Source organism: Chenopodium album, chromosome 16, assembly GCF_948465745.1.
Source record: "Chenopodium album chromosome 16, dcCheAlbu1.1, whole genome shotgun sequence".
Classification (NCBI taxonomy): domain Eukaryota; kingdom Viridiplantae; phylum Streptophyta; class Magnoliopsida; order Caryophyllales; family Amaranthaceae; genus Chenopodium; species Chenopodium album.
In genome coordinates this window covers 1,124,500-1,151,347 of record NC_137849.1, presented here as the reverse complement: position 1 = coordinate 1,151,347, position 26,848 = coordinate 1,124,500, and the positions used below count along the sequence as shown (strand labels likewise).

The window sequence follows — 26,848 nt, the reverse complement described above, 5'->3', positions numbered from 1 at the left end:
ATATATGATTGCTTATAGAAAAGTGTCTCTTGAATAGTTGCATAAGTAAAAGTGCATTGTAATTTTAGTTAGTAGATATATTCCTAAATAAAGATTTTAATTTGTCTTATTTTTTAATCACCAAATTTTTATCCTTGATATCAGAGATATCAATGTGATGAGTGATATCAGATGGTGATCCCTCTATTTCTATCTTCACCTAGAATTTTCATCTCATCCTCTCCTCCCAAGTCATCGCACACAGTGTGTCACAATGGATACAAAAGTCATTTCTTTGTCCGCCCTATTAAGTACAAAACTAAATCCATTAAAAGTCTTGATTAAGTTGATACCCACTTGATTTGTCCCATTAACATCCCTACTAATTTTCGTCAGGTACCGACTTGATCTATCCCATTAACATCCCTATGTAAGGCCCTTGTTATCCAAATCAAGTACATATCACTTAATGAAGTTGGTTGAAGAGACACAATAAACGTTGATTGAACATTCACCACAAGATAATTAGAATTTGATTCCAAAAACAATTAATGTTGAAGTAAGCATTCATCAATACGTGTGCTCTTTAACTGCCGTTACAAATCTACAATCTCCTCCCCAAATTCACACACTACTAAACCTTTAAAGCTTAAATTACAACAATAAGGTGCAAAATTTTAACTCAACAAGCTCCAATTCAATGGCTTTCTCTTCAATTTTCACTTCCCCTTTGCCCTCATTATCAATTTCTAATGCAAGGAATAGAGCTAATTTTTCCCCTTCTATGGCTCTTCACTCAATTTCCAGCAAAATCGGATTTGGGTCTTTAAATTCATCGTTTTTACAAGATGGGTTTTCTCTAAAATCATTGAATTTTAATGGGGTTTCTGTAAAATCGCAGAATTCTATTTCTTCTGGAGTTTATGCTAGAGCTGCTACTGAACAAACCATCCATGATTTTACTGTGAAGGTATTTGCTTCCCTTTGATTTTGCCCAAAACGCGGATAAAATTGTTGTTTTTCGGTAACTATAATTAATTTCAAGATTTTACCTTTTGTTCTGTAATTTGGGATTACTCACTTTTAATATGTCGAACTTTGTTGCTGAAATTCAAGATCAGAATTACTGAATTGGTGGAATGTCTGCTTGTTTCTTGATTGTGGGATTAGGTTTTAGCCTTTTAGACCAAATTGGGTATGACTGAAATCTGTAGAGGTCAATGGAGCTTAAAAACTTGGTTTTGATTGATTGGTTGGATTTATAGGGGAAGCTGCCCCCACTATGGAGGGAAACTTTAGCTTGACAACCGGGGTAATTACTGGTTGGTTGTCCATTTGTCGAACTGGTAGTCATTGTATCTTGCATAAATGAACTAGTGGCTCACTTTTCAATTGTATTGTAGTTGAATTGCTTGAATAGCTTTTAATCTGGATAACCTTGATTTGAGGTTTGAGCATGGATGATTTTAGACTGTAATGACTTTTATGAAGCATGTAGTAAGTAACCTCTTAATGTGAGAGATTATGCATACCCTTACCCAAGCATTGCTTAATGAATAATGAATGAAATCATCAAATCATTGTATGAGTCTTTAATGGCTTTCCATAATCTTGGATTTTACTTTTGGGTGGATATTGTATTGGTGCCTAGAAACGGAAATGCTTTTACATTAGTCCAATTGTTGAGCATATCAATTATCGAGGACAAACATCTTATGATTGCGGAATTGATTGTAATGTATATGCTGTAGGATATTGATGGAAATGATGTAGCTCTTAGCAAATTCAAGGGGAAGGTTCTCTTATGTGTCAATGTTGCTTCAAAGTGGTACATATTCCATCTCCCTTATAACATTTTTACTCCGAACAACTTTTCAAAAGACATGGTTTATCTACCATGCAATCTATTGGTTTGATGCATCTTTGTACAACATAATGAATTGACTTTTTTGCTTTCAGTGGTTTGACATCATCAAACTATTCAGAACTCTCACACCTATACGAGAAGTACAAGACTCAGGGTAAGTTTTGGTACATATGTTCAGTTAATTCCTCCCTTTGGGGAGCTCCGTTCTGTTGTTAGAAAGAAACAAGTGAATCTTACTATAGTTAAAGCAGACATTAGTATCAAAAAATTATCTCAGTATTCTTCCATGCATTCTCATGAATTTATTAGTGCAATATTATGTCATGTGTACCTGTAGCGTAGCCATTACAGAGTAAAAATATTCATTAGCCTCTTCAATACTTTGGTTTTCTTTTGGCATGCTTCTGAAAACAAGCTAGTTTTGCATGCTTTTATTCTACTGAAGTGCTAAAATAAAATAGCAAATGCTCTAAATTGATCTTAATAATCTGAACTTTTGCATACTGATTAATGCGATAATAATTGTTTTTTACAGGGTTTGAGATTCTAGCATTCCCGTGTAATCAATTTGGAGGCCAAGAACCTGGCTCAAATCCCGAGATTAAAAATTTCGCATGTACAAGGTTCAAAGCTGAATTCCCCATTTTTGACAAGGTTTGTTAGTGAACTATAACAGCTCAGAATTACCAGAGAACCATACTTGACCAATTACTGAAACCATGACTGCTACTGACTGCAACAGGTGGATGTGAATGGTCCTAACACAGCGCCAGTTTACCAGTTCCTCAAGTCAAGTGCTGGTGGGTTTTTTGGTGATTTGATCAAGTGGAATTTTGAGAAGTTTCTGGTGGACAAAAATGGCAAAGTTGTAGAGCGATACCCACCTACAACATCCCCTATCCAAATCGAGGTATGGTCCTGAATTTTGTTCACTTTAGTTTCTGTCTTATCGTGCTTCAATATTAGATGCTGTTGGTGCTTTAAGAGGCTGTAGAGTTTTTTTTTTTCCCTTTATCCTCTTTGTATGCATGTCATATTTTCTGTCTATACTTGGTCAAACTGGTTCATTACTGCCTCTAATCTACTATTTTATTTCATACGATGTGTATGTTGTACATATTGGTCATTTTTATCATCTGTTTGCATTCTCACATATTGGATATTTGGATGGATGGTATTTGGAAATCATGTAAGATGAAATCAGGCATTAATGTTGCCTTGCAAACTATGTTCGTGGCAGGTGTTTGTTAAAGAAATCTATTTGGAAAAGAGCTGGTTAAATACCACAATATGGTAGACTTTACTAGTGAATAAACTACTTGGGACTAGTTATTTATCAATCAACTATAAATTGTGAAAGTAGATTAATTCCTTCTCTTTCCTACCATGCTATTAGTAGCAGCAAATTGTAAGAGTTGATTAGCTCTGAAATCAAAACTATCCATTGAACTTTTTATCCCTTCTTTTCGGATATGGCAATCGGTAGGGACTGATGGTAGTAGTAGGGACTGTTAAAGACAATCAACAACAAATAAAATAGGGCAATTTTATGTGTGATTTGAGCACTTAACTACAAAGACAGAGACATTGATGTCCTTATTGTCCATATATTAAATCTGGTAATCATAACTGGCTTAATTGCTAAGTTACTTGATTGATTCATGATGCTTTGTAGTCAAATCTGTGGAGATGATATTTTTCAATGTGTTAATGGGAATAATTTGCTTTGAACTTTCCAGAAAGACATCCAGAAGCTGCTGGCTGCGTAAATCTTCATTGTTTGTGTGCACCTATAAGAGAAGATAAGCCCGGTATCGTTTCATCACTGCAGGATACAACATATATATTTTTGTTAATTTTTATGCTGTTTCTCTTTGAGGAAATGATTGTACGAAAATGAAACGCAATCCTGATACTTAACTGCTTTATCTTGTTTGTGGATTAGCCATAGTTAGCTCACAATAAGGGCATGGAATTACTATTCTATGATGTTGTAAATAGTTTTTCTATCTCCTACATGTCAATTTGAGTGAAATCGGACCACTCCAAACGAAAACCAAATTTGAATGCAGTGGACTCATGTAGTGTTTTATTTATACCTGATGTACACATCTTTTGTCATACAATAAACGTCATTTTCTTTTGTCTTTGTCACATAGTCATAGTTGTTCTTGACCTAGAATTTCATGTATATCAAAGTGTTGTATGTTGGGAAAGTGATTGATAGACATAGAGAAATGACCTTTCTAGCTAAATGATTGCTTACATTTTTATGTTCAAGGGACAATAATTTATAATTGATAGCTTGCTCGATACATGGCCCTTTTTTATAACTTGTGAAAAAAAGTTGTTTTTTCCAACTTTAATAAAACATCACAAGATACTTCGTAATATCTTGAGCTTTTTTTTTTTTTTTTTTTTTTTTTTTTTATGGTTGGCAAGGAGAAGGGTCCTATCGGGCCGAAATCTCTCACAGGTCCTCCCCAAATTGAAGGTTGGGGGGGGGGGGGGGGGAGAGGGGTAAGGGAATCCCCACCCCAAATTGCCTTTAGTGGGGATTGAACCCCTAACTCATGGAAGGTACAAACCTTTCCATTAGACCAAGCTTAGCTTGGTCATTCATCTGTGTATTATTTGACAACTTAGACAACAGTTTCTGTCATTTCTGAATCAAATTGCAGTTTTGAAATGTTCTAGAGCAGGCTTGAGACCATAATCCTGGATCGAGTAGTACTGAGGGTTTTCCGGTGATTGGTCTATAGATTGGGCCATTGGGGGGGGGGGGGGTTTCCGGTGACAACAATTCCTGAATTGAGTGTTTGATTCTTAATTCTTGGCCCGAAGAAATATGGCACTGAAGTCGACCAACCTTCTTTGACTGCACCCTGTGTAATTTATGGCTAGAACTTTGCCATCCTAATTTATAGTCTATTAAGGGGAGTGAAAATCAAAATATGGTTAGAACTTTGCCATCTGTTCCAAAATGGCATGATGCAAATCTTATGAATAATTTACAGAGTAATTAATATTAGGGGCCGTTTGGTTGGGGGTATTCAGGAAAGGGAATGGGAATCAATCACCCCGATTCCCTTTGTTGTTGTTTGTTAAGCACTTTCTTTCATTCCCTTTACCCCCTTCATTCCCCCAAATCCCTCTAACTTCATTCCCCACCCCCCTAGGTATTTCCATTCCATTCCCTACCCACCTTCACACCACCACATCACCACCTTCACACCTACGAACACCACCAGAAACCAGCCCACCTTACCACCGCCAACACCACCCCGACCACCGCCGCCCCTCCCCCGACCACCGCTGCCCCTCCCCCGACCCTCGCCGCCCTCCCCTCCCCCGCAAAACATCCCTCAGCCCCCGCAAAACCCGTCCCTATCCCCGTAAAACCGCCGCCCAGCCCTCCCACCACCCTCTCCGACCCTCGCCGACCCTTCCCCGACTCTCGCCGCCTGTCCCCTTCCCCGTAAAAGCATTCCTTCGCCACTTCCTAAACCCCTTGTCGATCTAGGGTTTTTTCGATTAGGGTTTTTTCGATTCGGGTTTTTTGCAGGGCTGTGATGGCCGGAGAAGGGAGGCGAAGGGTGAGGGAGGTGTGGCGACTGGTTTGGTGGTGGTTCGGTGGTGGTTTGGTGGTGGGAACGATGGAGAATGGATTTTACTGGTGGTTGGTGGTGGTGGTGTGGTAGTGGGACTGGTGGGTCTCATTCCCTTTGTTTTTAAAACAAACAACACCTCAAATTTTAGGTATTTTCATTCCATTCCTTCTCTTTCCCTTTGTTCATTCCATTCCGATTACCCTCTGCAAACCAAACGGCCCCTTATTTTATTTCCTCGATTTTTAAAAGTTTTTTCCATTTTAAATGCGTACGTTTGACAATGCATTATTTCAACCACTGCGTAACTGCGTTATCAGAAAAAATACAATACCATTATGTTGAGTACCAACCTTTGAGTACGCAAAACTTAACTCTCATGCTGCTTAGTCACACGACACAAAGTCATAAAGTAGCACAAAAACTGAATCTCCTTAAATTTAGAAACTTTCAAAGTCAACCCCTTTCTCTTTCTTCCCTCCATCCCAATCTCCCATCTCAGGAGCTCCTTAGGCGATGAGCTCCAATGAAACAGAGGAGCTCATCACTCCACACCGGCCTTCGCCATCACCACCGCCATCGAAACCCAAACACCACCCTCAAAACCCAACCTCACTTCTTCTCCAACCCATTCAATGGCTCAAAATGCTCTCCACCACTCTCCACCCCACTTTCATCCTAGGCATCATCCTTGTCTACGGCCTCAACCTCGGCTTCTCCGACTCCTACTTCCGTGTTGTAACAGATTACTATTGGAAAGACGTACAAAAAATCAACCCTTCTTCAGCTCAGTTCTACATTGGTTTTTACTTCATCCCTTGGATCTTAAGACCTCTCTGGGGGCTCCTTACTGATGTATTCCCTATCATGGGATACCGTCGAAGACCGTATTTTGTTATTGCTGGTGTTGTTGGTGTTTCATCCGCGGTTCTTGTGACCGTTGCAACGAAGTTGCCTGCAAGCTTGGCACTCCTTTGTTTCATTGGAGTTCATGGTGGTATGGCAATGGCAACCGCGACAATTGATGCTTGTACTGCTAAGAATAGTATAGAAGTGAAGGAATTAGCAGCTGATTTACAGAGTCTTTGTGGATTTTGCCATTCTTTGGGAGCTTTATTGGGGTATTCTACGAGTGGGTTTCTTGTTCATAAGCTTGGAGCTCAGGTTTGTTTTCTTCATTCTTGTTTAATTGATGTTTAATTATTTTTGTCGAATTTGCTCTCGTTTCGATAGAGCAGTTGTAGTGGGTGGTGATTTTAGGGCGATATAAAACAAACTAGTAAATTTATTTTATCATACCGTACATGTAAGGTCGGAATAAATAATAGTTTTTGGCTTTTAATCGAGAATAATTTACTACTCCGTAATATATTGTTGATGCCACTAATAATAATTATTATAATAATTTATTTCATTAGTGTAAAGACAAAAACACGGTTTTAATCTATTTTTACAAATAAATGGTATGGTCAGAATAAATTATTATTATTGAAGTGATATGACAAGGAAACTAATTTTCTTTAAACTTTTGAAATTGGAGTAGGAGTAGAAATATCTACTGTAATTTATAGAAAATATCTACTGTAATTTTGTTTAGTTGTCACTTTGTGCATGTTTTAATGTTTATGTTTAACATTTCTAAGAAAAAAGGTCGTGTTTAGTTGTCATTTTGTGCATGTTATTTAGAGTTCCTAGAATGTAATAAGGCCGCAAAATCAACCAAATAAGCCCAACCAAATCATAAGACAAGATTAGCATTGTTACAAATCATTAGTTCATTTTATGCAAAATAATTTTAGAAAATTTGATTTCATTTCTGCGCTAAAAGCAACTAATACAACTGTGAGTATTATGTTTCCGATTCCACATTTTGAATGATAAGCTGAACAATTTTACTTTATAACCCAGGTTGTCGGATTCATCTTTCTATTACCGATTGGTTTTAGGATGAATAATCATTTTGAGCTTTGTTAATATAATCTACGTACTCTTACATACTTTCAATTCACAATAGTATAAAGTATAGGAAAATTTGTTAAAATTCATTTTATAAAAACCAAATTTTATTGAAAACCATCTTATAAATCTTTTTTTGTCAAAACACACCTGTTTTAAATTTATTTTTGTCAAGACACACCTGTTTTACAATTTTTTTTGTTAAGTCCCACCATTTCTTCGTGTTCCGACTAATTACTTACATTTCCGGCGTTGACTAACATGTGCACTTCACGTAACCTACTTAACTCTACTTTTCTTTTATTTTTTCCCCCTTTCCCTCCATTCATTCCCCTCTTCGTCAATCTTCTTCATCATACTTTGGTTTTTATAGCCTTTTATATAATTGCACGGAAACATAAGTGACAAAGGGGGAATGAATGAAGGGAAAAGGGGGGGGGGGAATAATAGAAGAGTGGGGTTAAGTAGGTCACGTGAGGTGCACATGCTAATCAACGCCGGAAATGCCAATCGATAGTCGAAATCCGAAAAGTGGTGGGATTCAACAAAAAAATTTTAAAACAGGTGTGCTTTGACAAAAAAAAAAAAAAAAAAAAAAAAAAAAAGATTTATAAGATGATTTTCAACAAAATTTGATTTTTATAAGATGGTTTTCAACAAATTTTCTTAAAATATAATACTCCCTTTGTTTCTAAATAAGTGATGCACTCACTACATAACAAATCATAGAGGATTGACTCACTTTTCATGTTAATTGGATGTTTAGACGTTTAATATGTGTAAATACTCCGGAGTTTTTTGGTTGATTGTATGCATTATTAATTAATTTGCTCTGCAAACTCTCAATTTGTAGGGATCACTTGGGATTCTTACTATTGCACCAGCAGCATTCCTTGTTTTGGGATTTCTTATTTATGAGTTACGAGTTGCCAACTCAACTAGTCAAGGTTCTAAGAAGGTAAGTCTCATCGTAAGTACATAGACTATTTTTTTTTTTTTTATTTATTTTTTTTTTTTTTATGGGTTGGTAAGAAGAAGGGCCTTATTGGACTAAACCCTCTCATAGAGTCACAGGTACACCTAATCTAGGTTAGCAAACTACTAGGTCTATTGGGACTGGGTCAGAAGGGTAAATGGATCCCCATCCCAAAGAGCCTTTAGTGAGGTTTGATCTCACAACCTCGTGATTGTGAGGTGCAAACTTTCATAGTATTAGCATTCATACAATAATGGTTGTAACTTTGGTCAATGTTTATGGGTAAATAATTGCATGATCATGTGTAATGCAGGTTGTAGAGAGGGTAGGAGGCGCAATGGAGGATATGTATAGAACAATAAAGTTCCCTCAAGTGTGGAAGCCATCACTCTTCATGTTTCTATCTTTGGCCCTTAGTTATAGCACTCACGAAGGTCATTTTTATTGGTATACTGATCCTGTAGCTGGTCCCGGATTTTCCAAGGTTTTTCAATTTCTCTAACCTTTTACATTTACCTGCGCTTTACATTTGCACATATAATATAATGCTTACCTCTCCGAGATTAAGTAAAATGACCTTAAATATAAAAAGATGACTTTTCATCAAAATATGACCTAAAACGAAATAATTCGATCTAATCAATAATGTGATTTTTTTTTCCAAACCTAAATTTACATGTGCCATTGTGACTAATAGTCCATCTTTAGCTTGACACTATTTTTTATTGATTGTAGGAATTCGTAGGAATGATGTATGCAATCGGAGCGGTAGGCTCAATGGTTGGTGTATTCATCTACCACAAATTCTTGAAAGACTTTTCACTTAGAGATCTCCTCTTCTATGCTCAACTCTTATACGCCGCATCTGGAATGTTGGATCTTATGTTCATTCTTAGATGGAATTTACCTCTTGGAATCCCTGATTCGGTCTTCATTATAGTGGAGGAAACTATTTATCACGTAATAGGCCGCATTCGATGGATGCCAATGGTAGTTTTGAGCACAAGGCTTTGCCCTTTAGGCATTGAAGGAACATTTTTTGCACTCCTAATGTGCATTGATAGTGTAGGCTCACTTTCTTCTAAAATGTTGGGAGGCATGGTGCTTCATTATTTGGATATTTCAAGAACTAATTTTAGTAATTTGTGGCTGGCAATTCTAGTAAGAAATTGCTTGAGATTTGGTACAATTGCTTTGATTTTTCTGGTACCTAATGCAACCCAACATGATGTTTTAGTTCCTTCAAACATTACTTCAAATAGGAATACAAGTTCTAGGGTACAAGAAGCAACTTTGGAACTTGTACCTCTTAGTGAAAAATTAGATATTTGATTTACCAAAAATTTTGTTTTGTTGTATAGCTTAGGGGCTAGTAGATATTATGTACAAACTCTAAATTTTTACTCTCTAAGTATTTTAAGAAGATTGAGTATATACAAGTTAATACAATGTTTAATTTGTCTTATTATTGTTAAACAAAAATTGAAGTAAGACCTGTGTTGAATTTGGGATTATTTTTTTATTTATTTATTTATTTTTTTTTAATTATAAGCAAATACATCACTGCAATATTAGTGAGATTTGGATATTTCTTAGGAGTTTCGAAGGTGAATTTTTTTCGAATGTTGATTTAATCTGCCTTTAACTTTATGGGTTGTTTATTTTTATTATTTATTATTATGAGACTTTATGATGCAAAATCTATCAAATTATGAGGTAAAACTCTTGCCTCGTATTGATGCTCAGTTGCTCACATGCCAAACATATATAGCGTACAAATAAGATAAATATGTAAAGAATCCTAGCTATGATCAAATATTAACATAACTCTATCATATGCCAACTAACAATATTCTAATCAAATCTTATCATATGTTTCCAAAAAAAAAAAAAATCTTATCATATTTAACAATAATAATAGACTCCGTATATCTTAGTGATTTTATGGTAATTTGATATTGTATAGGATAGGAAAATTTTTAGTTTTATAGGCTATAAATACTTGTCAAGATCATCAATTATGTACAATTTAAGATTTGCCTCATAAATATTTTACAAATACTCAATACAATCATACCTCATAAATATTTACAAATACTCAATACAATCATATCATGGATGTGTCCGATCTAGGTGACAATTTATAAATATTACAAAATACGTTTTTTTTTTGACAAAGAATATTACAAAATATTGAAGACAAAATTGTTAAGGAATACAATTTTATCAGGGACTGTTATCGCCTGAAGTTCCATAAATATGCTCGTCTTGTGAAGATGATCAGCAACGAAACTGATATGAACCGAGTGTCACATCTCAACGACGTCCTGTCTTCTGCTATGATCATGGTTGTTTCAGTGACCGCTTCAACCACCTGTGGAACGCCGCTTCCACATGATCTTTTACAGAGGACTCTTGAGGCCTGTGATCGTGTTATTGAACATGATTCGATAAGAAAAAAAAAGCCTCGACTTTGTTGAGAGTCGGATGTTAGATATTGCACCTAATCTTTCCGCTCTGGTTGGGAATGCCACTGCAGCTAAACTCATTGCTGATGCTGGTAGTTTAGTCACGTGATGGTCACATAAGGTAGTAAGTTACAATATTTTTCAAAAATTAGATAGTCAATTACAACATTTTTTTAATAGGTAGTTTCTCGTAAATTTTGGACTATAATAGGTAGTTTTTCACAAAATTTCATGATATTTATTTCTTGTTTCTCGAATATCAATTTAATGTCATGTTATTGTTTCCTAGTGATTCTTGATTCGCTGCATAACGTATTACTTACTACCTGTAGCAAGCTATAATCACGCCTTCATTAATATCAAAATTAAGAAGATAAGCACATTGATCAGTCCACTAACAATTGAAGTTTTTGTGTGTATTACAAAAATGTATACTGTATATACTCTTTAGCTACAAAAACTTTAGCATAAATCCTTTACCTCATTTCTAGCAGGAGGACAACATTAGGAACTCGTCGATCCCACGAGGAACCATCCCAAAGTAACCGTGTATCTAAAGGGTGAAAATGTATTTTAGTAGTATTACTTTGACTAAGAGGTGAAGATTCTATTGGACAGAATCTGATCCAGTTGGCGAGTTACCATGTCATATATAAGAATTTCTTGTTTGGTTGCTTTGTGCAAGGATGCAAAACAACTAGCATCATTACTAAATTTACCATCCCTACATCCTTCAAATATTTGGATAGGGTCCCTGAGATTGAAGACGCGTCCCATAGCTTAACATCGAGGGAGCTAGACGAGAGCAATAAAGCCATGATTTCTTATACAAATTAAAATTATCTTATACGATTTCTTGTTCAAAAATTTTACACAATTATCTTATTCTGTGAAAAATATTATCAAAACTAGTTTCTTGGACAAAATTTCTAGTGTAAGGGTTTTAAATCACTTGGCACATATTTACAAAACTATAAGAATATCCAACATAATGTTCCTCGATGTAGATATTATATAAAAACTCTAAAGGATTACTTTCAAATTAATGTCAATAACTGTTTTTAAATGTATTATTTCCTTTTTTTTGACTTTACTATTTTTTTATTTTATAGGAAGTATATCTTTCCTCACAATCTCACACAATCTTAATTACTCCTCTTTATATTATTTTGATCAAATTATCACCCATTATCACTTCTATGTAATTTTTAAATCGATGCACTTATAAAAAGCGGAAAAAGACCCTTTTCTTTTGAGCTTCCTGACATAACAACTCAAAAGAACAAGGCCAAAGTGTTGCATACAATGGTGGAACCAGGAATTTTACATTAGAGTGGTCAAGATTATTTTCATTGGAAACTTTATAAAATTTAAAGATTTAGCTATCCTATATAACTGTTAGGGTTGAAGAGTGTACAACGGAAGCGAAGATGTGTTTGATTGAGAAGTATAGTTCAATTGATAATTGGCAAGATAATTAATGTAAATGAACACACAATATTATGTAACGACGAGCACTTTTATTCCACTATTTGAATATAAGAGAGTACAGGAACCCTTAAAAAGGTGAGTATTACAAGAGAACTCTTAAAATAAAAACTCACAAAGGAGTATTACAAAGTAGGATTCGTAACAAAGGTAAATAGTACAAGGAGGTGTAATATGTAGGAAGGCTTGTATATGGTATGGTTTCTTGTGTTATGTTGTATTCAATGATTGAATGCCCTTGACCTATATTTATAGGTGTAGATGGAGTTTGGAAGAAATGGCTGGAATATTCTAGAAATTCTTCCATCATTCTTGTATCCATAATGTTCTAGAAAATTCACGAATCAGCTATTATAATTCTAATAGCTTCCAATGTCAATAATGCTATAAAACATTCAAATAGGATATTATTCTGGAGAAATCAAGAGCAAATAATGACATTACTTTATTATTTCGGAAGCCTCTAGAATATGCACAATACTCCACCAAAATAATGGGTTTATTAAATTTGGGCCAAAAAAAAATAGTCTCATGTAAGAAATCCCATAAAAAAATCACATGTTAACAAGTTTTTTTTTTTTTTTTTTTTTTTTTTTGGATTCTCACGAGGCAAAGCCAAAAAAAGAAAAACAAGCAAACAAGCAAAACAAAGAAAAAACAACTAAGAAGGAACTAGGCGAGGGAAAGCCACCCCCTAGCGTCTTCTTCTAAAATACTACTGATCAAAATCCGTGTCTTGAGTGACTCCGCGGTTGGCCAACCAATCCGCCACGCGATTTCCTTTACGATATACTCTCTCCGTTTCAAATTACTCGCAACGTTTTGACTTTTTGCACTATTCACACATCTCACTTTGACCATCTTTTTTAGCTATTATATGAAAACCAATGTAATCATGTAATATGTTGTTAGGTCTATTTTAATGTATAGTTTCTTAATGTAAACTTTTAATAGCTTATATAAGTATATAATATAAGATATTAACGGTCAAACATGTGCATCGGCAAATGTGTCTCGTCAAAATGTTGCAAGTAAACTGGGACATAGGGAGTATATGAGCTATCTTTACCTCCCAGCTGTCTTGGTTAAGCATATTGATGCATCTTTTTAATTCATGCTCCCATAGTTGTCCCCTGCTTCAGAATTTGCACACATGCGAGGTTGTCGAATTGAATTTCCAGTTTTTCAATTTGTAAATTCTTAGCTAACTCAAGGCCTCGGGTTAGAGCCAAAACCTCAGATCTAAAGGCTGTACAACGACCAAAATTAGCAGCAAAACCTAACATGAACTTGCCTTCTTGATCACGAATTAGAGCACCACCCCCTGCTGGCTCAGGACACCCCTTAGCTGCACCATCGCAATTAAGAACATACCAATCGAAATCAGGAGGCTGCCAATTCACATACTGTTGCTGCCTTTTAGGCCTCGAGGAAGTACCACCATTCAGATCATTTAGACTCCTAAAGGCTTCATCCACCCGAATTCGAATGAAAGCTCCCATATCTACGAGAATCTCATCTCGTCGATTGAAAACATAACAATTTTGCCAACGCCAAATCCACCACACAATGATGCCAAAGAGAGTAGGCCAACCTTAATCATCATCGTGACCACAATCTCTAAGATTAAGAGTAATCTATCCGATCCTTCAACGAACCTTGAAAGAAGCCCTAAAATAGTGTGGGAGTAAAGACAATTCCCCAGACTTGTTGGCAGCAAATTCAAAATTAATGTTTAACCAAAATCAAGGGGGTGGCCATGGCCTACCCAGTCACCCCCGATTCCGCCCATGGTTAAATATGAAGAAGCCCCAACTTAACATTATGATAAACAAAAAGAGAAGGTTTTGCGTAGAACGGACTCACGTGAGACCGGGCTCAACAACAAAAAGGCACGGGTCTGAGAAACCCGATCAAAGCCCGCGCACCAATATTGTCTTATTCCTGATAAAAAGTATCTTATTCCTGACTAAAATTATCTTATTCCTGACTAAAATTTTCTAATTCTTGACAAATATTAAACCAATATTAATGTTAATCTAATACTTGACAATAAACATTTAATACCAAATAATAAGAATCAAACACCAAACAATAAACATATATTACTTGACATTATTTTCTCTTTCACCACTGACCCTCTTCTTCTTCCATGGCTACAATATTTTTCTCTCCTCATTACATCCATGGAAACCCCTCCAAATTGGGATTTTCCACATTATGATAATAATACATTATATACTTTTTTTTTTAAAAAAAATAAAAATTTAATTTTATACTTTTTTTTTTAAAAAAAAAAATTAATTTTTTTATCATGCTGATAAACTTGTATTAATAAAAAAAAAAAAAAAAAGAATTTAGATTAGAGAAGTTTCATCGTCTTTAGCAAATGTGTACCAGCTAGTCGAAGGCAAGAAATTGTGACTACTTTGGGTATCCATGAAGTTGAGAAGCATGAGAAGTACCTTGGTCTCCCTACCATCATTGGAAAATCAAAAAAGATAATCTTTGCCTCCTTGAACGAAAAATGTGGAAGAAGCTACGAGGATGGAAAGAAAAGCTACTATCAAAGCCGGGGAGGGAAATTTTAATCAAATCTGTGGCTCAAGCAATCCCAACATACATGATGAGTGTGTTTAAAATTCCGGAGAGTATCATAGATGAGTTTCATTCTTTGATCTCACGATTTTGGTGGGGTTCGGATGGCACTACAAGGAAGATGCACTGGATATCGTGGGATAAATTATGCAAGTCGAAGTCCATGGGTGGCATGGGCTTTCGTGATCTGAAATTTTTTAACCAAGCTCTTCTTGCTAAGCAGATTTGGAGGCTTCACAACAATCCAACATCCCTACTCCATATGGTGCTAAAAGCTCGCTATTTCAAGAACTCCTCAGTTCTTGATGCTTACAGGGGACATGACCTTAGTTTTACATGGCACAGCCTTTGGGGTGCAAAATCACTGCTATTAGAGGGTTTGAAGTGTTGAGTAGGGAATGGGGCAAGTTTAAATGTGTGGAATAGCAACTGGCTGCCAGGCCGTACTACTCCTCCTTCACCAAGGCTGGTATTTACGCTGATCCGAATTTACTTGTTGCAAATTTCATTAATGGTCACTGCAACGAGTGGAATGTGGAGTTGCTATCTGAATTTTTTGAGGAAGAGGATTGCAGAGATATTGCTAGTATACCTCTGACGTATGGGGAGACAAATGATTCTGTCTACTGGGCAGGGACCAAATCTGGTGATTATGAAGTGAAGTCGGGGTACTGGACTGGTGTGCTTGGCAGAATTGGAGACGTTCATGCTAATAACAATGAGCTCGGGAAAGCGATATGGGGACTAGGAGGACCTCCGAAGCTATCTCATTTTTTGTGGCAGGTGACGAAGGGCACTATGGCTGTTAAAGCAGAGCTGTTTAGGCGTCATATAGCAGGTGACAATTTATGCCCTTTATGTGGTACTGATGTCGAGTCTATAAGCCATGCCTTATTTGAATGCAACAATGCTAGACTTGTTTGGGAGTCGTATAATCTGGATGAGGTAATAAATGCCACTCCAAGCTCTTGTTTTGCTGATAAGTTTCAATGGTGGTTGAATGGCTTGGATAAAGGTGAAGTCCGAAAGATCATGGGGTTAGCTTGGGCAATATGGTTCTGCAGAAACAAGTTCGTTCACGAGCAGATTGATGTTGATGTCAAGTTCATTACTGCTGGGTTTGTCAGGTTATTTGAGGATTACAGAGTGTATGACTTAAAGGTTCGCTTGTCCACTCCCCAATCTGATGGTCCACTCTCGGCTGCTAGATGGATTGCCCCTCCTGTTGGTTTGATGAAGATGAATGTGGATGCCCACATTGTTGATGGTCACTTTGTTAACTTTGGTGCTGTAGTGCGTGATCATAATGGAGTAATAAGGCTGGCTGCTGTGAAGCAAATGCGGGTGAGATGGCATGCTAAACTGGCCGAAGCAGCAGCCGTGCGTTATGGCTTCCAACTGCTACGAAGACATGGGTATGATAACATTTGGGTGGAATGTGACTCACTGACCATAGTGAATAATATTAACAAAGATGGTCAGGGATACACTCCAATCTTCCTAGTTTATGATGATGTTAGGAAGTTATCTAGTATGTTTTCTTCGTTTATTTTTTCTCAAGTGAAAAGAGTCGGAAATACCGTAGCTCATTGTATTGCGAGATGGGATACCTACGGTAACTCAGAGCGTGTATGTCTGGATAATTTCTCCCGAAGGTTATTGACTTTGGCGGAGCTTGATTTAGGGTGCGTTCTATTCACCTGATTTTTACTTATCTGAACTTATCTAATCTTATTAGCCCTTATTAGAACTTGTTTTAGTTATAAATTAAACTTGGGTAGTCCTGTTTAATCCTTATCACAACTTATCTGAACTTATTTTTCCTGAATTTATCTTATCTGAACTTATTAACCCTTATCTAAACTTATTAACCTTAAAATAAGTGGAAATAAGCAAACAGAACAGGGCCTTAATATAACAGTCTGACTAACTTTTCCTAAAAAAAAAATAAATAAATAAAAAATAAAAAAAAATTTGGTTTTTTTAGAAGTTTATATTGTTGTTGTCAACTTGTCATCTTATTTGAGGAATTTTGATTAGACAGGAGTCGGCGTAGACCGTGGGCACACTGCGAATTTTCCTCTCTCCTTCAATCTCTGCAACTTCTTCGACCCTCCTTCATTTTTCAACATGGTACTCTCCTCTTTCTCTCTCTTGTATCATACATCACTTCTTATCAATTTGATTTTGTTACAAATGATTTTATATCTAGGGTTTTAGCATGAATTTGAGGTTTAGTGTAACTTCTGCTGTGTTGTTCTTGCTTCAAAATTTGATAGGATTATACGAATTAGAAGTTTTGGGGATTGTTTTTTGATCATTTTTTAGTAAAAATAATTTGCTGATGAAGTGGAATTTCATGTAGTTGAAGTAACAATAATGAATTGTAGAAATTGGTTGATTTTTGCAATTAATTTGGGAATTAGGGTTTGCACATATAATCAGTTCTTGGACTGCTTTACTTTGGCTGCTTCCAGTGTAATGTGATTAAGCTGCTGTGTATGTAATTGATAATATGCTTATTTGTGATGTAGGCGGTTAAATTGAGTTGGTGGCGAAAATTGAGCAATACTTTGGACTTCTGTAGTTTGCTTTCTTCTAGTGTTGTTTGAGCAAAGTTAATTTTAGTTGCTGTTTATATATGTAATGATTGATGTGCTGCTATATGAAGTTGGTGGCGAAAATTCAGTTGGGTGTTGGGTGTGTCAGTGTGTGTGTGAGGTTTAATTTGGATTATTTCTACCATTCCTTTTAGTTGATTTAAGTCATTTGAGTTGTTCTGTAAAACTTAGGTTGATATGGTAGTCAAGTGATTCCTTACAATCAAAGAATAGAAAAGAATAATGGTTTACGTTCTTTTATTGCTTTAATAATTGAGGCGTTGGTATATAGAATTTAGCTCCACTTAGTAGAATTGTTGTTACTTGGAGTGTAATTGTAAGTGTTTTTATTAAACTAAAAAAAATCTGATAAAGCTCATTGGAAAGGGTAACACTTGTCTAAGAACTTTATTTGATTGACAGGTTTCTAGTATAAAAAATAACTGCTTTGAATCCAAATGGAGAATTTCTTATTGAAATTTCCATTTCCTAGTTTTTCCTTTGATGAGCTGGAAAATAGATTTTGAAGTGAGTGTTTGCTTCTAATTGTGTAATATTTTATTGTTTACATGTGTTAATGATGCTTTCTTGCCATAGACTTATTCATCTTAAATGCAATCTTTAAAAAAAAAAAAAAAAAAAAAAATCTGGGATGCAATGTATGAACTTGTGTTTTGTCCATCTATTTGATGCTTGTGTGCTCTTAAGCATGAGCTGACCTTGTACTTATGTATTACAATAAACTCTTTTAGTCGATGAAATTGCTCGCTGTGTAAGACATGTGCTTTTGCTTTTTTAATCCACCAAGAAAAGAGAATCAACCAATGTCTGGAATACAGTATGATCTTGGTTTTGTGTTTTTTAGTGTTTCTAGGTCCTTACAAGAACTATATACTTATGTCTCTGGTACTTCTATTAGAATTCCAAGCCCTCAATCATTCGAGTGATAAATTTACTTTTCAGCTATCTTTTCGAAGGGTTTGAGGCTTTGAGTGATCCAAAGTTGTTTGCAAAACCTAGGCAATGCCTTGTTGAAATTTGAAATTGTAGTGCAATTATTCAATCAGTCTTGGCTTTTTTTGGCTCATATGTATATTGTTACCCATACTTCACTTATATATTCAAAAACCTGTTTTAGCTGCCCCTAGCTGGAAATGTTTATCCTATTTGCTAGATTATCTAGAAACAAGTGACTGACTCTACATGATCTACTTCTGGTGCTCCAGCACATAACCATGATTGTCATGAACCTATATGATTTTTTAATTTTTGTTTTTTGGTTGAACTTTCAATATGCTTGAGCATACTGAAAGTAATGTATGTAGGCATCTTCTGCAAGTGGTTCACAATTTGATATGGATTCATTGATTTCTAATCTATGGAGCCAGTTCATCATACATTTGCTGATTTAAATTGAATATATAGTTGATATTGATTCTTTAGCTCCCTACTTTTGAGCCTTGTCATTTCCTGACCCTTTGGGATGCTTACTGGAGCCTATTTTCATTTCTGCAGGACAATAGGCATACAATTATCCTAATGCAGACATCACAGAACAGATCAACTCGAACATTTATGGATTATGAGTCAATAAGTCAAGCAATGGATGGTAGGTTTTCAATTTTTGTTGCTTTTACAAAATTACAAAGTTTAGTATAGAAGTTTGGACCTTTTTTGCATGAGCTGTTTGATTATTGGTGGAGGAAGCTTTAGTAATTTCATGAGGATAAAACTTATGGTAAAGAATCATGCCTGAAAGATCTACAACTCTGTGCTGATCCATATCAACGTAAGCAGCAGAGGTCAACCTAATCATAATCTATTTAAACGTAGACTTGAAGAGTCTTTGCCGGACAAGCCACCTTAATAAAATTTAAAATTAAGTAGTAAAAGAATATGTTATTTTCAGTTATTTGTTAGTAAATGTTTGCTGCTACACTATAGCACTGATTATTAGTATATGGTACTTTTTTTCCCAACACCTGCAATTTATAGTATTTTTACCTTAGGATTATTAAATGAAATATTATTAAATTTTCTTTAACAATAAATTATTGCAAAATATGTATGAATGGTGTGTAATCTAGGGCCAGCAAGCCACAAAGATTTATAACAAATTGTGAAACCAAGAGTTTGAGAGGGAATTTGGAACATCAGGAGTAATAGTGGCAGCCACCTTCTGGGAAGAGTTCAGCATGCCACTGACATCATGTGGTAAGCAAATGTTTGGAGCATCTGCGCAAGCAACGGGCCTAGCCATAAAAGTACAACAGTGTATCCAACTCCAATAGCTCCTCTTGACCGTAGTATCTTGTGGGAAGAATGACTGTAGTATCTTAATATATCTGTTGAGTGATTAATCTGTAGCCCTGATTTTACTTATTTTTTTCTTTATTTATTTATCGTATTTCCTTATGCAGTCTTGCATGCTTTACGTGCAGGTATCTGTGCATTGTATGAAAGGAAGCTGAAGGAGATAAATCCAGCCCTCAGAAACATCAGTTATGACATTGGTGATTTATACAATTTCATCGATGGGCTTGCTGATTTGAGTGCATTGGTGTAGGTCCCTCCTCCTACTTCTATTAATTTTATTGTATATTATCAACTGAAATTGTTGATTAGCATTAGCTAATTATTACGATTTTCATCTTCTTTAATTTTCATGTTCCTATATGGTTGAAGTTTTTTGCCTTGCCTATTATATAGGGATATAACTTGAATTTATTTTGCTCCTTATTTTCTTTAGACATGGTTATCTAAGCTCTGAAATCATTAAGATTTTTGATACTCATTTCAAACATGAGTAATTTAGTTGTTCATTTGTTTATCTGATTTTGAAAAATTTGTAGCATAATTTCATGTTTAGTGTTTGTTTTGCCCTAGTTTTCCTGGATTACTTCTGTTCTGTTCATGATTTTAACTCTCTCCTGGTTGCTTGATTGGTCTGATTATTGCTGTCTTTGTTTTGCTTCTGTAGTTATGAGCATTCCATTCAAGGTTACTTGCCGTATGATAGGCAGTGGATCAAGCAGAAGACACTCCAACGACTCAAAAAATTGGCACGATGAGTCAAGGAATGAACTGCAATTGATTTCTGGTGACTGAATCACTGCAGATTATATTTGCAGTAGAAGCCAATTTATCTGTAAGAACAGTGTTTATACAAAGTTCAGAAAGTAATCAAAGTATGTATTGTGAAATGTACTTATTAACCTTAGGATGTTGAATTAGATATGAAATTACAGTTATGATGGCATAAGATCTAGCAGTTTTTATAAATCCACCTGGCCGACTGTTTTTGATGTCATTTTTGGTATTAGCCTGTGATTGAATGACCCAAAAATATAATGTAAATCTAAAATTCTCCTATATGTCGTGAGACTCGTGATTGTGATAGATATACAGCGTATACTACACTTGAATTTTACATTGATTAGATAACAATTTAATTCAATTTCTGGCCTTGCTGCACATACCTCAACAAGATAATTTCAAAATCACTTACAACTTACTCTTCACAACGATGAGATCTTGGCCTAGTGGCAAAGACCGAGAGCCTATATATAGTAGGCTGTAGGTTCAAATCCTCCTCCCGTATTTTTAATTTTTAATGCCCTTGTGACTTGCACTAAAAGGACACTCTTCTGTCTTCACTGACTTGGTTTTTTTTGAGGAAAAGGTGAGAAGGCAATATTATAGCAAATTGAAGTCCACCAAATTGTTCACCGACTTATTTTTTGGAAACATTAACTTAACTGCCTTAATAAATTCCTGTCTAAATTATTGCCTTCAGTTTCTTCCATACACCAAAACAGTAAAAGCTATAAACATGGATAACCTGAACATTAAATTAAAATATAAACATGGATAACCTGCTAGTTATTGCTCCACCTAAAGCACAGATTCATCACAGAAGAATACAGTTCATTAGATGTCTCAATTAAGTCCAAGAAATCTCATAATCATCCTCAAAAATCCACACACGAGCGTTGAAGTGAGGTCGTGAACTGATTTGTGAAAATACTCGCTTGTATATCATTTTTTTTTCACTAATCTTTACTCATGTTACAAAAATCTGCTTGCAATCAATATGTAACTCTTTCCGAAACTTCAATTACAATAGTTATCTTTCATTGTGAAAGAATTTGTAGAATGATTTCATAGGTATAAAAGAATCAAAATGCAGGTAACTAGTATTGCTAGAGAAGGAATACTAGAACCTATTTCACTCCAGCAATCGCACGGAAGATGAAATATAGAGTCCTGCTGCTCTGAAGCTAAGTTCCCTAAAACCAATACACGTATCTATCTAGACAAATTATCCCCTAAATCTCCAACATAAAGGACTGCAAAATTTCAGCTTCTATCGACGCTGGTCATGAGAGATACTAGCTCAATTTTGCTATCATCCGGAGTTTCTGCAGATTCTGTACTTGAGGCTTTAGATGGAAGAATAGAAGAGGTAGGATCAGTCCTCGGTACTAAAAATATGACCAAGAGTGGAGAGATTCTAGCTATGTTACGGATCAAAATGGCAACCCAAAGATTGTCAAAACCTGTTCTTGTGATATTCAGAAAATGAAGTAAGATACCTCCGAACCATGACGAAGAGAATGTACCAATGTTACCAATAGACATGATTAGCGCAAAGAAGGTGCCTTCTATTCCTGAAGGGCAAAGCTTTGAACTGAGAACAAGAAGCGGCATCCATTTGAGTCTCCCAAGAAACTGGAATGCGCATTCATCGAGCACTGCAAAGATATGATCTGGTATGCCAAGTTTCAAGTTCAATCGTAAAACCAACATCAAATCAAGCATCCCTGATAGACCTAATAAAAGCTGACTCCAGAAACATAGATCCCGAAATTGGTGATCTTTCAAGGCGTACTGGTATAATAGTGATCCCAGTATGGCACCAGCTGCACCAATGGAGAGAATATAGCCAACAAATTCCTGCAAAATTTGGGAGAAGGAAAGAAATATAATACTAAGCCTCTGTTTTCACCAACGTATCCAGAATATTTACATAATGTCTACCGAGTTCAGTTTACAACTTAAATTACATTCCAATAGATTCATATAAGGGGAATTCAGGTGACAAGAATGAAGGCTAAAACTAAGGTAAATAAAAAAAAAAAAGTAATCAAAATCACAAGGGATATTCTGCAAGAATAAAAGAACAGCCACATCCATTACTCACTTGAATGATGCCTAAGATTCTTAACAGCAATATATGCTCAGAGTGGGCATTTTATATAAAAATCAAAGGATACCTCTTTTTCAAATTTGTAAAGTCTACAGAGGTTGAACTAGACCTGGGTTCAAAATTAATTTTCATCAAATTACCCTTTAAACCGTACCCATTCATGAATATTTATTGTGTATGACCAAAAGCACAAGTGATTACCATGTAGCCATATTCATAATCAACCGTTAAATGTTCCAATCATACCTGAGAAAAATTAGGGCCTGCATCTGAATCAGTATACCAATAAAACATTCCATCATAGATATTGAGACTCATAGCATTACTGAGGTACAGATATAGACATGGCCGCCATACATCTGGCAATTTCAGTGTGTCTGTCATGGCTTTGGTTGCAACAAGGAACTTCTGGCCAACCTGATTCAAAAAGAGATTACTACAGCGTATGCACAAATATGATACAAAAGCCTATTGGAGAAAGGCAGAAAAGTGAGCTACCTGTTTGTAAGAGAAGTTCACCGTTTGAGGCTCTTGAAGTGTGATTCCCACCAGACATATAAGTGCTGCTGGGATTGCCAGCAATCCAAAGACCCCCTTTTGTTCAAAATAGGGAAAATCTCACATGAACTCATGTATCAAACATGAAAGTGCTTTGTTTTTTTATTCTATGTATGCAAAGAAAATATATCAATGAAGTAAGGAATTCCACCTGTGGGCCAATGAGGTGAACCAAGAGACCACTGAGAAAGAATCCCAGGAGTGATCCAATGGAAGAGCTCAAGGAACATAAGCTTTGCATGTCAGGAGCAAGATGCTGATGCTTATTGGAGTTCTGTGCTACACATGCATCAACAGTCACATCTGCTATAGCTGCCCCAGTACTCCCTATTGTTAAAGAAAGCACTGCGAAGAAGATATGCATCTGCTGGTGCAAAGATAAGTACAACATGGGCACAATACCAAGGATACCTGAAGCCAACACAGAAAAACCAGTTAAAACATGCAGTGGAACATGTGATCACACACGTACACTTGCATGTTGAAATTTGGGTGAAAAAGGGTGTTACGTACTTACGTTGTAAGATATTTAAGGAAGCCTTTAGTATGTACAGTTCAACAATAAGTGCCTACTCGAAATCTAATCTGCTGGCACTAGCTAACCAGACAACTTTGTATTGAATCAAACAATCTGTAGTCATTTATTGCTCTTCATTGTTCTAATTAAATTATTCCATGCATCTAATATGCAACTTATCGTCATTTGATGGGATGAAGTGTGATGTATGAAGAAACTTTCTGCTAGTCTTCTCAAGATAAGATAGGTGCAGGACAACTGTAATTTACGGACTTGAAATCATGAACAATAAAAAATAGGAGAAATAGTTTAATCAATCCCTGAGATTTTTGCAGCCATAAAATCATGTTTGATAGATAATCCAAAATTCTAGAAGAGACAAAGGAAACAAAGGTGGTTCTATTAGTTTTTCTTGGATTTGATGAAAGGGGTAAATGCCCCTTTTCTCCCCAACCCCTGAATTTGAAAAGGCTGAAACTCTCTAAAGATCAATTTTCAACTTTTGATTACAACAGATTACCATATGTCTCACCCGCTCACAGAACGCTCAGTGTTATACAGGAAAGACCCTTAAAAGTTGTAAGCTAAGGGCCATAAGGCTACAAAAGCCTTTTTGCAATAGTTACCTAATACATACATCCAATTTCTCCCCTCAACACACCCAAGGGGATTTAGAATCTATACTGGTATCTGGGTACTTGGAAACAAGAGAAGAAAGGTAAATTTTGGTAGGCAATATACATCTAATATGCATATGGATTACAGAATCCCAGGATTCTCCCTAACCAATCCAATAAATTCATGGTAAATGATCAGTCCTGTGACTCTGAAGGAAATCAAAGAGGTAAACCCTCTGCGTCACAGCAACTAAAGCCAGCTAGAAGTGGAATAGTAATCTCTGAACAGATCAAAAAGCTCAATAAGACTTCAAGAAGTTTTGAGTCTCTACAAAATGTATCACCAGGATGCACTTTTAACATAGTGTTTAGCATCTCTTAATGAATGATATCCTTAAAAATTAACACCCTCAAAGAATAAAAAGTCTACTACATGACAACTATCACAGTTCCACTTCAATTTATTTCTTCAGCTTTATGTTGGAGATTCCACTTTGTTGTCCATTTTACTTTATAAAAATAAAAAATAAAAAAAAAAAATCCACTTTTTTTATCCACTTTCCTTTTTATAATATTTCAAAAATGCATCTTCAATGATCCTTAAAGTCTAAGCTATTTCTTAACTACGACCTCTCACACAAGCACGGCACTGCTAGTGGGGTGCAAGAAGTAGAATGTCATACTAAGCTAACGAAACTAAGGAATCAGGGAACATTCTAACAGCTTCTAAAAGGTTGTTTTGTCCTTAGAGGAATCATCATTAATTCATTACTTTTCGAAATATCACTGTCTTCATAATCTAGTACCCTGTCAAATATGCTTTCTAAAATCAAAACTTAGCTATATGCACACAGCATCTCCAGAAGAAACAGCAAGCAGTAAGTAATTAAACACTGAAACTTCATCACATAGTTCAAAAACCGATATTTAGTAGTCAATTTGACTATCACAAATTCACAATCAAAGCAGAAATATAAACCATATTCATATACACAACATATCAAGCCAAATAACCATGCTTAAATTTGATCAGAATTTACCTGCAAATATGAAGTAAGGCCTTCTATGATATCCTAGAACAGGAACCACATCTGTCATTAGACCCCAAATGGGTTTAACCATCCAAGGAATTGCAGTAAACCCCTGATAAATCTGTGCCTCTGAAGGCTGCAATTTCTGCACATCCTTCATGTAATACTCGGTACCGACACGATTTAGGGCTCCACCCAAACCCTGACTAAATCCATACACAATCACCACCCCAAACACAAAACTCCAATGCATCTCTTTTGCAAGCATTTTGAGCCAATTCAATGGTCCCCATATAAAATCCCAAAACCCAAATTTGGGCACATTTTTATCATCTTCTTCCTCCATTTCTTTCAACATAGTTTCTGGGTTTTCTTCTTCAACCATGATTTGCTAACAAAATCTCAAATGTCAACACTAGTTAATCACCAACTAACAGTGAAATTTTCTGAAACTAAAGATAAAAAAAAGTCAAACAAACATCTCACAAATCACAATCTGGGTGATAATTTCTTCATTACTTCAGCTCAGAAAATTCACCAGCTAGCTCAAAAATCAGTGCTTAATAAATCTGGGAATTAAAAAATTGAGCATAATTAGCCAAATCAAAAAAAAAAAAAAAAAAAAAAAAAAAAAAAAAAAAGAAGCTCAAATAAATCTGTACTCAATAAATTCAAAGAAGATGAACTGACCAGTGAATAATTTGCATCAATTTATTTATACCAACAAAAAATTTGAAATTTGGGATCTGAGCAAATGCATAATTCTTTTATTTAACTTGAATTTATTAGACTTCAACTTCGATGCAGGTGAATATCCTCACATGGGTATTTTTTATTTTTATAAAATCATGGGTATTGCAAAATGCAGTATATAATTTTATAAAGTTTTTGGTTTAGGATCATTTCATAATCAAACAAATTAACAGCAATTAACGAAATTTAGAGCAGAAAAAGAACTTGATAGTAGTGGTTGAAGAGTCGCTTGATTTCAAGGTTTTGTGAGTTGACTAATTTAGGCCCACTTTTTTTATTACATGCAATCTTTGAATATAAATCAACTTTGTGTGTTATTACCGTCTCAATGGCTAATCTTTTTTTAGTGCCATTTATTAATCAATGGCAATTTGTTCATAGGAACATATCAAGATATATTTGTAGGACAATAATTCTCCCACACTTTGTTCAACTTTAAAGGGCGCTAATCTAACAAGGTGATGAGCGATCGAGTTCCCAACCCTTCTAACATGTGACCATGAGACAAAATCGAGGTCTTTGCAAATAAAGAAAACATCCTCTAATATAGAATCTAAATCAGTGAAATAGGTAGCACATTTTCAGAGTCGATCAACCACAATCTTGCTGTCCAATTCAACAAT

General features: G+C 35.5%; 4 protein-coding genes across 4 annotated transcripts; 3 read left to right on the top strand and 1 right to left on the bottom strand.

Annotated features, from left to right (window-relative positions):
- Positions 1-490: 490 nt before the first annotated feature.
- On the top strand, positions 491-4,004 carry LOC145584595 (putative phospholipid hydroperoxide glutathione peroxidase). Its single transcript, XM_081641411.1, has 6 exons — positions 491-949; positions 1,731-1,807; positions 1,939-2,000; positions 2,382-2,500; positions 2,589-2,756; positions 3,586-4,004. Exons 1-6 carry the CDS (start codon positions 680-682, stop codon positions 3,613-3,615), a joined length of 726 nt encoding a protein of 241 aa, XP_081497537.1. The 5' UTR covers positions 491-679; the 3' UTR covers positions 3,616-4,004.
- A 1,966-nt stretch (positions 4,005-5,970) lies between these two features.
- LOC145584594 (putative folate-biopterin transporter 6) lies at positions 5,971-9,718 on the top strand. Its single transcript, XM_081641410.1, has 4 exons — positions 5,971-6,618; positions 8,264-8,368; positions 8,700-8,870; positions 9,122-9,718. Exons 1-4 carry the CDS (start codon positions 5,971-5,973, stop codon positions 9,716-9,718), a joined length of 1,521 nt encoding a protein of 506 aa, XP_081497536.1.
- A 7,248-nt stretch (positions 9,719-16,966) lies between these two features.
- On the top strand, positions 16,967-20,822 carry LOC145584593 (enhancer of rudimentary homolog). The gene is made up of 4 exons (XM_081641408.1): positions 16,967-17,073; positions 19,056-19,149; positions 19,982-20,102; positions 20,521-20,822. Exons 1-4 carry the CDS (start codon positions 17,071-17,073, stop codon positions 20,609-20,611), a joined length of 309 nt encoding a protein of 102 aa, XP_081497534.1. The 5' UTR covers positions 16,967-17,070; the 3' UTR covers positions 20,612-20,822.
- A 754-nt stretch (positions 20,823-21,576) lies between these two features.
- On the bottom strand, positions 21,577-26,498 carry LOC145584592 (putative folate-biopterin transporter 2). Its single transcript, XM_081641407.1, has 6 exons — positions 26,163-26,498; positions 25,482-26,041; positions 23,459-23,718; positions 23,248-23,343; positions 22,996-23,166; positions 21,577-22,496 (listed from the first exon to the last, which is right to left on the bottom strand). Exons 2-6 carry the CDS (start codon positions 25,855-25,857, stop codon positions 21,900-21,902), a joined length of 1,500 nt encoding a protein of 499 aa, XP_081497533.1. The 5' UTR covers positions 25,858-26,041; positions 26,163-26,498; the 3' UTR covers positions 21,577-21,899.
- Between the last annotated feature and the right edge of the window lie 350 nt (positions 26,499-26,848).